Consider the following 14,094-nt stretch of genomic DNA (forward strand, 5'->3'; position numbering starts at 1 on the left):
TTATTTCTGCCATAAAATCACAGGCACTTGAGACTCCAGACTTGTTCACATTTTGCTCTTGCCGGCTTCCCCGTGTAAGAGTTTCTTTCTTCATTTCACTAGATGAGAATGAATGCTCCAATCCCAATGCCTGTGGCTCTGCTTCCTGCTACAATACCCTGGGGAGTTACAAGTGCGCCTGCCCCTCAGGTTTCTCCTTCGACCAGTTCTCCAGTGCCTGCCACGACGTGAATGAGTGCTCATCCTCCAAGAACCCCTGCAATTACGGCTGCTCCAACACGGAGGGAGGCTACCTCTGTGGCTGCCCCCCTGGATACTACCGAGTGGGACAAGGGTAAGGCGGCCTTCAGCCTCACCACCCAGAGGAACACATGGTTCCTGAGTGAGTTCTGGCCACCCACCACTGCAGGGGAGAGTACAGTGTCTAAAAACCAAGCCGCAGAACCATTGATTAGAGCTCTTAGGGTATGCAGATAAACAGCAAGAAAGCACACACGGACTGTGCTCAGGGTATAGGATTACTTCCTTTGCGATGAGCATAAAACTTGAATTTGTATGTAAATATCACTCTTTGCTCCTGTTATTAAGGGCGTGAATTGATTCAATCTGACCCAAGGCCAGAGACAAGCAGACGTTTAAAAATCTGGCTCACATGTTGCCATGGATACCTGGGCTGTGAGGTAGAAGTGGAAATGGCCTTGCCACAGGTTCTTCTACAATTTCTGGAAGGTGCTAGCACAGTGATCACTGAGGAAGGAGTTTGTCCCTTTCTTTGCTCAGGTGGATTTTCTGTTGCACAGAGAGAGGATGGTGCCTAGTTTGATGTGGTGCCACTCAGCACAGGCCCGGCCCACAAGACAGGCTTCCCTCCAACTAGGCACATAGTCTCAAGTTCCAAGGGCTGTGGCCTAGGTGCTGGCCATTTGCATCCTTCCAGGAAGGCCGTGGTGCTCAGTGACAAAGAAGGTGGGCATTTAGAGGTCAGTCCAGGTTGCCTTCTTTGAAAGGAGCATTGTGCAAGGCAGGGACTAAAAGGAATGGGCCAAGTCTGTCCAACAATAGTGTATGACAATACTTAAAACAAAAGGCTTGGTCTAGACAAAGGTCATTTAGAGCCAATTCATTGACTCACTAACCAAAATAACCAAAATACAAGTTCAGAAATCTCAGTTTTTAAAGCAGGGAGCTTTGTTACAAGCAGCAAATACAGGCTTCAGGCCCCTGAAACAATGGAACCTCTCTTAGTGTTCTCTTTGGAAATTCATACCTTGCTTTTACCTTCTGGAGTTAATTATGCTCAGTACTTCAGTCTAATTAGGACTGAAAATTGGGGAAGCATGGGGCTCACCCTCAGGAGAATTTTGCTGTGTCAAAATAAGGGAAAAATTTATCTATTGTGTGTTAAAGAATTATAGGGGATGGTTGCTAATCCCTGTAATCCCAGTACTTTGGGAGTCTGAGGTAAGAGGATCGCTTGAAGGCAGAAGTTGGAGACCAGCCAGGGCAACATAGCAAGACCCTATCTCAACAAAACATTAAAATTAAAAAAAATTAGCTGGGTGTGGTGATGTGTGCCTATTGTCCCTGCTAATTTGGAGGCTGAGGCAGGAGGAGCTCTTGAGCCCAGAAGTTCGAGGCTGCAGTGAGCAAGATCGTGCCACTGTACTCCAGCTTGGGGAACAGAGCAAGACCTTGTCTCTAAAAGAAAAAGAGTTGCAAAGAGTATTAGAGTTTTATGTTTATGAGTTTAGAGTTTGCTCTTTTGGTTTCGTGTTTCTGAAGAATCTGCTCTACCACTGGAAAACTATGGTCAAAGTCAGTGATAAAATCTAACAATACTTTGCTTTTTGCAAATAGCCACTGTGTCTCAGGAATGGGATTTAACAAGGGGCAGTACCTGTCACTGGATACAGAGGTCGATGAGGAAAATGCTCTGTCCCCAGAAGCATGCTACGAGTGCAAAATCAATGGCTATTCTAAGAAAGACAGCAGGCAGAAGAGAAGTATTCATGAACCTGATCCCACTGCTGTGAGTACATCCCACTTTGTGTTGCCACAAAATTTTATCCATATGGAGTCATATAAACAGTGCAGTTCATGTCGTTTTCAGCCTCATTCCAGTTAATCATACCTTGAATTTAATGGATAAATTAATGGACCCAGTATGGAAAAGACAAGTACATTAAAATGATTGAATTATTAGATCAAAACACAAAGCTTGGGAGAAAAAACTGTTTAAGATTCACAGTTTCAGAGCATTTTCTCTTGTTGTCATTTTTGATTTATGCGGGAGGGTATGTCCATCTGGGAAAGAGCTATTTTTGCATGATTCAAAAAATGAAATTATTTTTAATTTGTTCAGTTCTGTTTTATAAATGCATAGCATACAAGACTGATTGTAATTTTCACTAGGAAAACCAAGTAGGTCTCATATTCTTTGATTTATTTATAAGACAGCTGTTCCTGCATTAAAAACTTTTGTCTTCCAAATCACTTGTATTCTTTAAGGAACTGAAGTTGGAAATTGCCTGCCGCTGATATTTCCTTTCCCTAATGGCATTTTGGCAGTGTTTAAAGGGGTGGGCTGCAAACTGCCTGGTTTTGGACATAATTCCCTGGCCCTCCCTATCGATTACCTCTGTTACATAGGGTGTGTTTATTTAACTTCTCTCAGCCTCAGTTTTTTCACCTGTAAAGTGGGACTAATACTTACCTCTGAAGGCTGATGGAAGGGTTAATTGAATTGAAACACGTGAACTGCCTGGAACAATGCCTGACATATATAACCCACGTGTTCAGTTCCTGTCAATGATGAATATCTCATATCTAGAGGCCTTGATGATTTTCCCAAAGATCTGAGACAGCATGAGGTCATCACTCACCACTCTTTGCAGTTAATATGACTGAGAAATTACCCCACCAAAAAACCTAATCAACAACTAGCTGGCTGTGTGAATTGGACAACTTGCTTCAGTTTTATGGGCCTCAGAAACTTTGTCTATATGACCTGACTTCTCTAGCCAAAAAGTTTATGATGCTATTTTATAATAATAGATAAGCCAGTGTTACATTTACCTTAAGTAGACTAAGATACCCAACTGATGTTTGAGTTTGACAGTTGAGATATTCATCAAGTTCCCAAACTACAAATCCAGAAGTTCTGCTTATAAACTTTCCCATTGGGGTACTAGGATATAATCCTGCCTGAACACTGATGGGCACTTCTGGGTCACCATTGCCAAGCTCTTACTTAGCAGGTACCCAATCAAAGCACTGTGGTTTTCATCCTATCTTACTTAAATATCATTTGTACCCCTCCCAACCCTCTGAGCAAAAGTCAGACTTGGTTTATCTGGGCCCTGCCCCACTGGCTTTTACCAAAGATGCTGGTTCAAACTGGAGCCCTGAGAACTCTGCAGATCACTCACTCTGCATACCTCTGATAGCTCCCAGTAAACTCACTCATCATTCACTTACCTTACAAATCAAAGCCCAGCCTTCAGCCAGAAGATTCCCCTGGGCGCAGTCCCTGCTGATGCCCAACAGCAGTACTTCTCATTTTGACTTCAGAAAAAAAAGAAAAATCATTACCTAAACTTTCTTTTAAAAAAATTATTAATTAGCACAATATTTCATAAACTCATCAAAAAATCTTGAAATGTGAACACTCTGTAGGCCCAGTCCTGTAACTTTAATTACCTCATTAAGGCTGAGTGAGAAGTCATAAAGATTTACAGGGCATTCTCGATGGAATTGGCCTTTTCTTCCAACTGACAAAAATGTACAATAGCCCTTTCACAGCCACTGCTGGTAAGGAGAGTGCAGAAAGCGGGAGTGGGAAGCCACAGCCTGTCCTTGTGACCAAAACCCCTGCAGCTGATCTCTTTCTAGTCCTCTGCTTGTGCAGTAGAAGCTTGTCCCAAATCATTTCCTGTTCTTCCTCCAGGTTGAACAGATCAGCCTAGAGAGTGTCGACATGGACAGCCCCGTCAACATGAAGTTCAACCTCTCCCACCTCGGCTCTAAGGAGCACATCCTGGAGCTAAGGCCCGCCATCCAGCCCCTCAACAACCACATCCGTTATGTCATCTCTCAAGGGAATGATGATGGCATCTTCCGCATCCACCAAAGAAATGGGCTCAGCTACTTGCACACGGCCAAGAAGAAGCTCATGCCTGGCACGTACACACTGGAAATCACTAGCGTCCCTCTCTATAAGAAGAAGGAGCTTAAGAAACTGGAAGAGAGCAATGAGGATGACTACCTCCTAGGGGAGCTTGGGGAGGCTCTCAGAATGAGGCTGCAGATTCAGCTCTATTAACCCTTCACAGACTTGGGCCCAGGCTCAAATCCTAGCACAGCCAGTCTGCAAGAAGCATTTGAAAAGTCAAGGACTAATTTTAAAGAGGAAAAATAATAATAACTCTGTTTCTTTCCTCCCTGACTTAGACTTTGAATGTTGACCCTCACAGGGAGGGATAATTTAGACTCTGGTATGGCCAAAGATTTGAGCACAAAGGCAACCGTGGTTACTGTATTTTTTATATAACTTCATTTTAAAATATATTAAAAGAAACCTAAATGTTCAAGATATCAGCATATGGCACTAAATGCACAAAAATAATGTGAGCTTTTTTTTTTTTCCTGTTAGCAGTCTGTAACACTTTGGGTATTTTGCTATAGTTGCTAATTAAAAAAATATAGATGTTTATTTATTTTTAATGCAGTAATATATGGAGAAATGAACAAACTATGTAAACAAAAAGGGAAACTCACTTGTTTTTCTTTAGATTTATAAATTTGAGCTATTTCTTTTAGAGGTGCTTTTTAAAAATCCAATAGATACAAGAGATGTTTCCTTTGGTTTTCTGCCAGTCATCCAGCTGATACACACCTGATGATTTTAAAGAAAGCCACACAGAGCTGAATGGGCAGTGTAATCAATAATTTAAAAGACATGAATGTCATTAGATCCTTTATAACGTAGATCGAAGCCAAAGCAGCTCATTTGTGACAACATTTCACATCACCAGACACACCAGGCAACAGAAGATGAAGCACAACCACTGTAGCAAAATACCTTGACTGCTTGTGAGACCATTAGCATTGCAGGCCAAACCGTACTGTATTTCCTTCTCATAACCTCAAGGAACCACATGTGCTACCCACAACACCTCATTCTTACCCAGGGTGCGCTGCGTACTCATGGTACTGTAGGCAGCTGAAGAACCGCCGTTCCTTTGAAAGGGAACACCTGGCGTTCTGTAGTGTTTCGTGCTGTCTTAGACAATGGTGCATTTATTATGTTCAAGTTATTTCAGGATTGCCATATGTGCAAACAAATCATGCAGTGCAGCCAAGGAATATATGTTGTTGTTGTTGTTGTTTTAAACCCATTTTTTTTTTTAGAATTTTCATTAATACTGTAGTTATACACCATATGCCTCGTTTTATAGCCTATTGTGTATGAAAGATGTTTGTACAATGAATTGATGTTTAGTTTGCTTTAGTCATTTAAAAAGGTATTGTACCAGGACGTGCTATTAAGAGTACGTATCCATTATTCTTCTCAACCCAAGAACCTGTTCCCCTGGACCAGTGACCAAACCTCATATGTGAAATGGCCAAAGCACACGCAGACTCCCGGTTGTTCCTCTCAAACCTGTGCTGACCAAAGACGAGTAACCAGTCATACCCAGTGTTTTGAGGTTTTATTTTTTTTTTTAAACTAAAAAATAAAAGGAGCAGTGTAAATTTGTAATCAAGAGTTTGTGAGGAAAAGCTTATGGTTTTTGGTTTTGTTTGTTTTTGTAGGTCTATGTATCAAATATGACACTTTTCTTGCAATAAAGCTTATTTTGGGGTAATTTTCTGGCTGAAAATTTTATGAGACCACAACCCCTGTTGTATTTGTGGGAGGGGCTGGGAGCTTTGCCTGTGGGAACATGTATTAAAGTAACAGACAGAGAGCCAGACACACAGGAAAATAAAGGAATGCTGGCAAATCTGTGAAGCAAAGTCAACGTGTGTTCAACTGATGATTATGATTTGAAGTTACGTTCAAATAGAAGGACATAAAGTCATTTACTTCTGCATAAATTCTAAACTTCCTGGGACCCATCTTTCTGGAAACTTCAAAGAAATTCTTCACTTCATGCTAATGCCCCCTTAAAGTATCCATGAGGAAGTGAAACGTTCTTTTAGAGAATCTTACTTCTTTAAGGTAGAAATTTCCCGAACTCAAGTTTTTAATTTAAGGTAATAGTGGGCATACCCCAGGCCAAAAGGCATCTTCAAAAATAATCCAAACCTTATCTCTTAAAATGATGTATACTTCATTCAGTGGAGAAGTGGATAGATTTAACAAGTATTTAACATGAACTCTCTCTGATACACTGCTAAAACAAGCACAGAAATGTTTACAAGACTCTTAGAGATTAATTTAATACATGGTTTAAGAATTTATGTGCTTAAATTTTTTATCCAAGGAATAAGTAAACAAGGAAATATTGTGACTGATCTTAATGCTGTTCTTTGCCAATCAGAAATTAGCTGCATGGAGTAAGAAAAGTATTTGCCTCAAGGCATCCTTTAAAACTTAACATGCGTATTCAGTTTCATCTGGCATCTATTACTGGTACAGCATGAGCACTGTAATATGAAATTACCTGGAACCAAATTTGACTCTAGCCTTGAGAGTTGAGCAACAACATTTAGTTTATCTTCAACTTGCTCCTAAAGAAGTTTGAGAATCCACATCCTTTAGGTGCCTTACATAGAAGATCAAAAATTGATGAGGGGTTTACAGAGAATAATGACATAGAAGGAAATGACCACTGCAAGACACTCCCAGGAGGAAATGTCTCAGGTACCTTTGGTAGCTTTGTTGCCATTTTCTTACTGTGAACACTGACACAATCACGATGAATTTGTCTTTCTCATAATGAACTGCTAATGATATTTTCTGCACTATTTTGTCATTCCCATGAATGTCCCATTTGCCCCAGAAACTACTCTGGCTAAGTTATAGAAAATCTTGCAGGAAAGTAAAGTGTGATATAAGCCCAGACACATAAACCAAATCCACTGGGCACATGCGTTAGTTAATAAGCAATAATTTGGTCTTTAGCTGACATGAATTCTTTTTCTACTTGTATTTAAATTTGGAGTTTTAAAAAATGTAGCTCTGTTTAGTACCTTTTGCTTTTGCTACTTACTTGTAGTAGATAAAATTTGGGTATTTTTGTGCGTGAACATTGAATAAAATTCAGGGACAAAATGTTTAGTTACACTAAATTCAAACATCTGCCTTTTTGCATTATCTAGGAATACTAAACAGGATAATTCATACAGTCTTTCTCTTTTAAATACTCTAGGGTTTTATTTTGCATTAATTGCCTTCCTGGTTCACAGAATAAACACTTGGGGTTGAGGATGGGAAATACAACAAAAAATTATAGAGCATCAGTCTACTGGAGTCTTACAAACATTTAAGGAAACAAGGTAATTCATATATCACATTGAAGCATATGAATTTGCTGTTATTTGGCCATGTTCCACCTACAAAATGGCAATTTTATGTGGTTCAATTTAATAGTTCAGAAATACGTTCTTCAAGAATAGACTAGAAATGTGAACATATCCTTTCTCTTCAAAAGACAGTAATCCATTCACTCCTTTCTATGCCATTGTTGGCTCATTTGTACTCCTAATTTACAATAGTCCACAAGAAAATATACGGAATTTATTCAAACAACCGCTCTTTTTCAAGCTCAAACACTGGAAAGAGTAAATCACACACCTTTGGGATGTCAATGGGATTATGGAAGCTGTTCAAAGACAAAGACAAGTCCATTGGGAAAGGCTGGAATATAGTGTAGTGTTTTGTGTTTTTTTGTTTTTGTTTTTTCTTTTAAAAAGTAAAGGAAAAACTTGAGGAACTTCTTGAGAAGAAAAGATGGAGATTCATTGCCACCCAACAGGAAGTAAGGGTGTCAACCATGTCTGCAATCTCATCCCAGCCTGAATATTGATTCCATTTTTTTTTTAAAGACGCTTGCTTTCTCAAATAGATACAAAGCCATGGTTTTCTTGATCAACAGGAAGTACATGTTTCTGATCCCATGTCCTTTAAAATTATTTCAGTGTACAGAGCAGTGGAGTCCTAAAATACAATGTGAAGAAAGTTCTCTGAAAAGGAATTTGAAGAAAAGAGACTTTATTCCAGTGAATAGTTTGCAAACTGGGAAGATAACAGTTTCAGTGTAAAACAAAGGTGTGTTCCAGAAAACCAAAGATTCAGATTTTATAGCAAAAGGTCGTGCCCAGGTTCCCAATCAGATTCATTTATGCAAATGAAGTATTCAAAATTGCTTAGTTCTAACTGGTTGACACAGATGAGTCCTGATTTGTCAAAATAGCTGAGCCCTGATTGGCAGGGGGACAGGTGAGCTCTGATTGGTTGGTTTCCAACTCCCAAACCCGAAGTCTCTGTCAAATGCTTCTTTCAAAGGGTTGATGGCAGCAGGGTTTCTGGCCACAGGTTATTTTGGCACCTATAAGGTATCCTTTCTGTGTCAGATGTTTTGCTAAGCTAAATTAAATGATGGGTGTTCATTAAATGTCTAGATCATTTCCAGGCAAGATGTAATTCCCTGTATGCCCTGGTCGACAGAAAGCGTGGATTACCCATGGATTCCCCAAGACTAACTGAAGCGAGTTAAAACAAAACCAGGCAGCTGTGGCTGGGTGAAGGTCATGTACCTTGTGTTCTTAGAAAGATGTAAATGCACCTCCCTGACTATAATCAAGCCAAACCGGTTTCCGTCGTAGGTGCCAATATAAACTGTGGCCGGACACATGATGCCTACTGGCCCTTTGAAAGGAGCAGCTGACTTCTGGTTTTGAGCTCATCTACCCTGGCCAATCAGGGCTCAGTTGTATTGACCAATCAGAACTCAATTGTGTTGACCAGTCAGAACAAGTTTGAATACTTTATTTGCAAAACTGGTCCTCATTGGGAACCTGAGTAGGACCTTTTGCTATTTCAAATCTGAACCTTCTCTTTGTGCTCTGAAACCACCTTCATGTTACACCAAAAGCTGCATCTTCACAGTTTGCATATTATTACTGGAATAAAGTCTCTCCTCCAAATTCCTTTTCAGAGAATTTTTATTCACATCGTTCAATTCAATTCAATTATTCAGTTCACCCACTCAAGCAGTATTATCTTTTAGTTAAAAGAAATAAACTTTCAGCAGACCTGAATTTCAATTCCTTCTCCGTGGACAAGTTACATAACTTTTCTGAGACCTGGTTTCTTTCCTAGGATGATCTTTCCTTACACTGTGGCTGAGAGGGTTGAATGAGATAGTACAGGCAACGCCATTAGCATAGGGCCCAAGCAGATAGCACACATTCAGTAACTGTGAGCTGCTCTTCTTCCTCCTTCTACTCATCTTACTACCATCACTAGTAGAAGAATGAGCTCACATATCCACACAAAGCTCCTTTCTAAGCATGGCCTGGAACTACTGCTGTGTCATGGAATTGTAGGAACACATCCAGATAAATGGCAATCAGGAAAATTTTCTAAGTGGCCTGAACCTTTAGAAGTCCTGACGTGGTCATGAGCGTTTATCGTCTCTACATCACTCTGCCCTTAACAGAATTGTAGGCATGATAGGTCAAGCTACAAATGCAGCGGGAGCCCTCCCATCTATAGACCCCCAGGAAACGAACCAATAAGGAGAATATGGGCATCTGATCATCCCTTTGAGATGATTTAGTGTCGTTCAATGTTAGCACTAGAAAGACTTTAGAGGGCCAGCACAGTGGCTCATGACTGTAATCCCAGCACTTGGGAGGTCAACACGGGTGGATCACTTGAGGCCAGGTATTCAAGACCAGCCTGGCCAACATGTGAAACCTCATCTTTACTAAAAATACAGAAAATAGCCGGGAATGGTGGCGGGTGCCTGTAATCCTAACTACTCAGGAGGCTGAGGCAAGAGCATCGCTTGAACCTGGGAAGCGGAGGTTGCAGTGAGCTGAGATCACACCACTGCACTCCAGCCTGGGCAACAGAGTGAGTAAGACTCCATCTCAAAAGAAAAAAAGAAAGGCCTTTAGAAATCCAATCCTGTTTATAGGTTTACAAATGGGGAAAGTAAGGCCCAGAGTTGTAACACAGTTCATTGCAAAGCTAGTTTCTATCGAGGTGAGACAAGAATCCTGGTTGCCTAGTTGCGGTGTGGTTCTATTCATATTTCCACTACATGGTAAGCCTATTTGGATCTCTTTTAAACCCTAAGATATAGGCCAGTTCCCATGGTTTTGGCTCATCTTGAATCCAAAAATATTTTTCAAGCACGATTCAAGCACTGCTTTTTGTTTTGTCTCTCCCACTGTCTGTGTAACTGCTCCCAATCTCTTATAAACCAGAGATTTGTGTATGCACTGAAATGCCAAGATATTGGCTGCTACATAGTAGGCCCCACCCCAATCCTGTACTTCTGTAAATACATATTAGAGCCCTGGCTCTCAAAGGGTTAAATGTTTTATTTAAACCAGACCTTCAAAACTTTAAAAACACATACACATTTGTTTTACTAAGAATGCTTAAGGAAAGTACACTAGTTGCTTGTGTTGCTTGTCATTTTTTTTTCCTTTTCCTGAGAGCCTAAAAAAGATATTACTAGATTAAGTTGGCTTACTTTTGAAATAGCCAAGAACCAACGGCTCCCATTAGTCACCCCCATTAGGGCTGCAGCTTATATGTCAGGATGTAGTATAGACATTTTCCAGAAGAAAACAGGAAAAATGCTTTACATGATTTTTAGAGCAAGCTATAGGGAAAGTTAACATTAATAGCCTTTGCCAGACAACTACTGCTACATGTGTGAGTTCCATTAATGAAATAACAGTAGAAGCTGTGAATGGTCAGTTGCTAATAATCTGTCAAAAAAAAAGAGAAAAAAGTAGGCTTTTGGTATGCTTAAGTTGCCTGGGTTTCTACCCTAAGGCCACCCCCTTCCTCCCACACTACCTGACCTCAGCTTCCCTATACTGATGGAACCTGCTCCTGTAGGAGTGGATTTAGAGCCTCAGGCTTGTGCATTTGTGATCTTCAGGCCTAAAGCAGGGTCCTAAGACCCATGACCATGTACTAGAACTTGGGACTTCACCCTGTTATGAGCCTGTGTCTTAGTCATTCTGGTAAACTTCACAAAGCCAAGGACAGAAAATAATAAATGAATGAAGGGAGGGAGAGGATTTTGACTCTCTTCACAGTGAAGACTTATGGACCAACACAGGAAATTGGACCTTGTCCAAGGAGCGGGTGGTATCAGAGTCATGATTTTACTGGAAACCCTCAGAACAGGTTTCTGGAGATCATCCTGGAGGTATCTTCCTGTCTTCTAGAAGGACTTTCTTGATTTATTCTGCTTTTCTCCACCTTTCTAGAGAACCCCTTAGGTCTCCCCCAAGGTGAGAGAAGATTGAAGAGGCTGTTGAAGCAAGCTGGCTGCAATCTTGACTTGTCCCATGAGGATATCCTTGATCCAAACCTGGACGGAGGTTCATACTGCTTCTGTAGAATTCTGGGTTTGGGAAGTGGTACAGTAATTTCTCTTCCAAGAGACATTACACAGTTCTTATTTCTGGAACAACTTGATTAAATGAGAATCTGTTGGGTATTACCCAGACCTAAATGATTTTCCCTCCAAAACCTTACAAATAATCAAAGAAACAAGCAAGACAGCCAGCCACAAAGAAACAAGATAACCACATGTTATAAGATAGTGTGTGCTTAAGGGCCATAGTGGATGTCTCAGACAAATGACCCCAGACTCTTGGAAAATGGAGTGGTCAGTGAAATGCAGAGTGATGGGAGATTTCCTGGAAATGCTGGGGCTTGAGCTGGATCTTGTAGAATGAGGCAGTTTGGGATACATGGCAGAGAGTAAGAACGAATTTCCCAAAAGATAGAACAACATGAACAAAATGTTGTAAGTCATAATGTGAATGGTATATTGGAACACAAAGAAGAGTTAAATCCGTGGGCCTGCTGGGTGCAGTGGCTCACACCTGTAATCCCAGCACTTTGGGATAACAAGGTGGGTGGATCACTTGAGGCCAGGAGTTCCAGACCAGCCCGGCCAACATTGCAAAACGCATCTCTAATAAAAATACAAAAATTAGCCGAGCATGCTGGCACACGCCTGTAATCCCAGCTATTCAGGAGGCTGAGGCAGGAGAATCACTTGAACCTGGGAGGCAGAGGTTGCAGTGAGCCAAGATGGTACCACCGCACTCCAACCTGGACAACAGAGCCAGACCCTATCTCAAAAAACAAAACAAAACCCATGGGCCTTAACTGATGGCACCATGAAGGAAAAAGATGATTAGGAAGGGTGGGGCCCAGGTATGAATGTCGCTGAAGGACATTCTAAGCCATTTAGACTTTATCCTGTAGTCCATAGCTAATGAGGAATCATTGGTGTATGGTTGAGAATAGATTAAGGAAAGACGGTCTAGAACCAAGACCTGGCAACTTCCCACATCTAGAAGAACAGAAGGAGATTTGTCACAACATCTGAGAGAGAGAGAAAGTAAAGAAGTAGTAGTAAAATCAGAAGACAGGGGTGATGTCAAGGATGCCTAGATAGAAAGATGTATTAGTCTGTTCTTGCATTGCTGTAAAGAAATACCTGAGACTGAGAAATTTACAAAGAAAAGAGGTTCAATTGGTTTATGGTTCTGCAGGCTGTATAGGATGCATAGCAGCTTCTGGGGAGGACCCAGGAAACTTTCAATCATGGCAGAAGGGATAGCAAGCATGTGTTACATGGCCAGAGCAGAGCAGGAGGAAGAGAGAGAGGAGGGGAGGTGCCACACCATTTTTTTTTTTTTTTTTTTTTTTGAGACAGAGTCTCACTCTGTTGCCCAGGCCAGAGCACAGTGGTGTGATCTCGGCTCACTACAACCTCTGCCTCCCAAGTTCAAGTGATCCTCCTGCCTCAGCCTCCCAAGTAGCTGGGATTACAGGCATGTGCCACTGTACCTGGCTAATTTTTGTATTTTTAGTAGAAATGGGGTTTCACCATGTTGATCAGGCCACACGCTTTTAAATAACCAGATCTCCTGAGAACTCTATCACGAGAACAGCAGGAGGGGGATGGTGCTAAACCATTAGAAACCACCCCCATGATCCAGTCACCTCCCACCAGGCCCCACCTTCAGCATTGGGGATTATGTTTCAACATGAGATTTGGGTGGGGACACAGATCCAAACCACATCAGAAGGTATTTGAGAAAAACATCTTCAAAATTTTTTGCTAGTAAGATGAAATCTTCTCCTTTCCCAACCATATCTGTTTCTCACACCCTCCAATCTTCAACTCTTCCTTCACTTTAGTCACTTTGTTGCAAGCAATGACAGAACAGTGTACATGATTCTTGCCCATAAATTAAAATGAGAGGTAGCATGGGAGAGAAGGAAAAGAGGGTAGTCTTTGGGGCAAAAAAACCAATAGGGTTTGTATCTTGGATGTCACTCAATTGCTGTGTGGTATTAGTCAAGTTGTGTTCAGTTTTAAGTATTTTTTTAAACAACATACCACCAGTTTTGCTTTGGGTAACTACTCACCACCATTACATAAAGTCATACTAGGACTTAAGAGTTTCTGCTCTCCTGGGTTGGATTTCTGTATCCCTGGAATTTGAATTTTGAGCAGAATAATACAAGAGCAGATAACAGATCTTGCATTCATCCAAGCAGCACCCTAATCAAACTATGAGTCAGTTCTTGCCATCTAGACCCCAGAAGCTGACCCATTCCATCTTCTTTCTAAGCCTGATTTTTCAGTTTTTACAAAATTATCTGAGCTATCCCACATCCTTGGAATCAATTACTTTTATTGTCAAAATAAGTTGTTGCTTACATCCAAAAAACTCTAAACAATATCTATCCTACATTAGGATTGTTTTGAGGTTTAGAAATATAGGATACTCTGGCCAGGTGTGGTGGTTCATGCCTGTAATCCCAGCACTTTGGGAGGCCAAGAAGGGAAGATTACCTGTGGTCAGGAG

At 41.0% G+C, this 14,094-nt stretch overlaps 1 protein-coding gene across 1 annotated transcript in view; it reads left to right on the forward strand.

The window, feature by feature from the left end:
* LOC105467220 (fibrillin 2) overlaps nucleotides 1–5,867 on the forward strand; it is a 275,881-nt gene extending 270,014 nt beyond the window's left edge. Inside the window, exons 63-65 of the mRNA XM_011716704.3 lie at nucleotides 103–334; nucleotides 1,858–2,029; nucleotides 3,947–5,867. Coding sequence (XP_011715006.2) covers nucleotides 103–334; nucleotides 1,858–2,029; nucleotides 3,947–4,321 — 779 coding nt within the window. The 3' untranslated portion in view covers nucleotides 4,322–5,867. The remainder of the gene's footprint in view (nucleotides 1–102; nucleotides 335–1,857; nucleotides 2,030–3,946) is intronic.
* The last annotated feature ends 8,227 nt before the right edge of the window (nucleotides 5,868–14,094 follow it).

Source organism: Macaca nemestrina, chromosome 6 (genome assembly GCF_043159975.1).
Source record: "Macaca nemestrina isolate mMacNem1 chromosome 6, mMacNem.hap1, whole genome shotgun sequence".
NCBI classification, from domain to species: domain Eukaryota; kingdom Metazoa; phylum Chordata; class Mammalia; order Primates; family Cercopithecidae; genus Macaca; species Macaca nemestrina.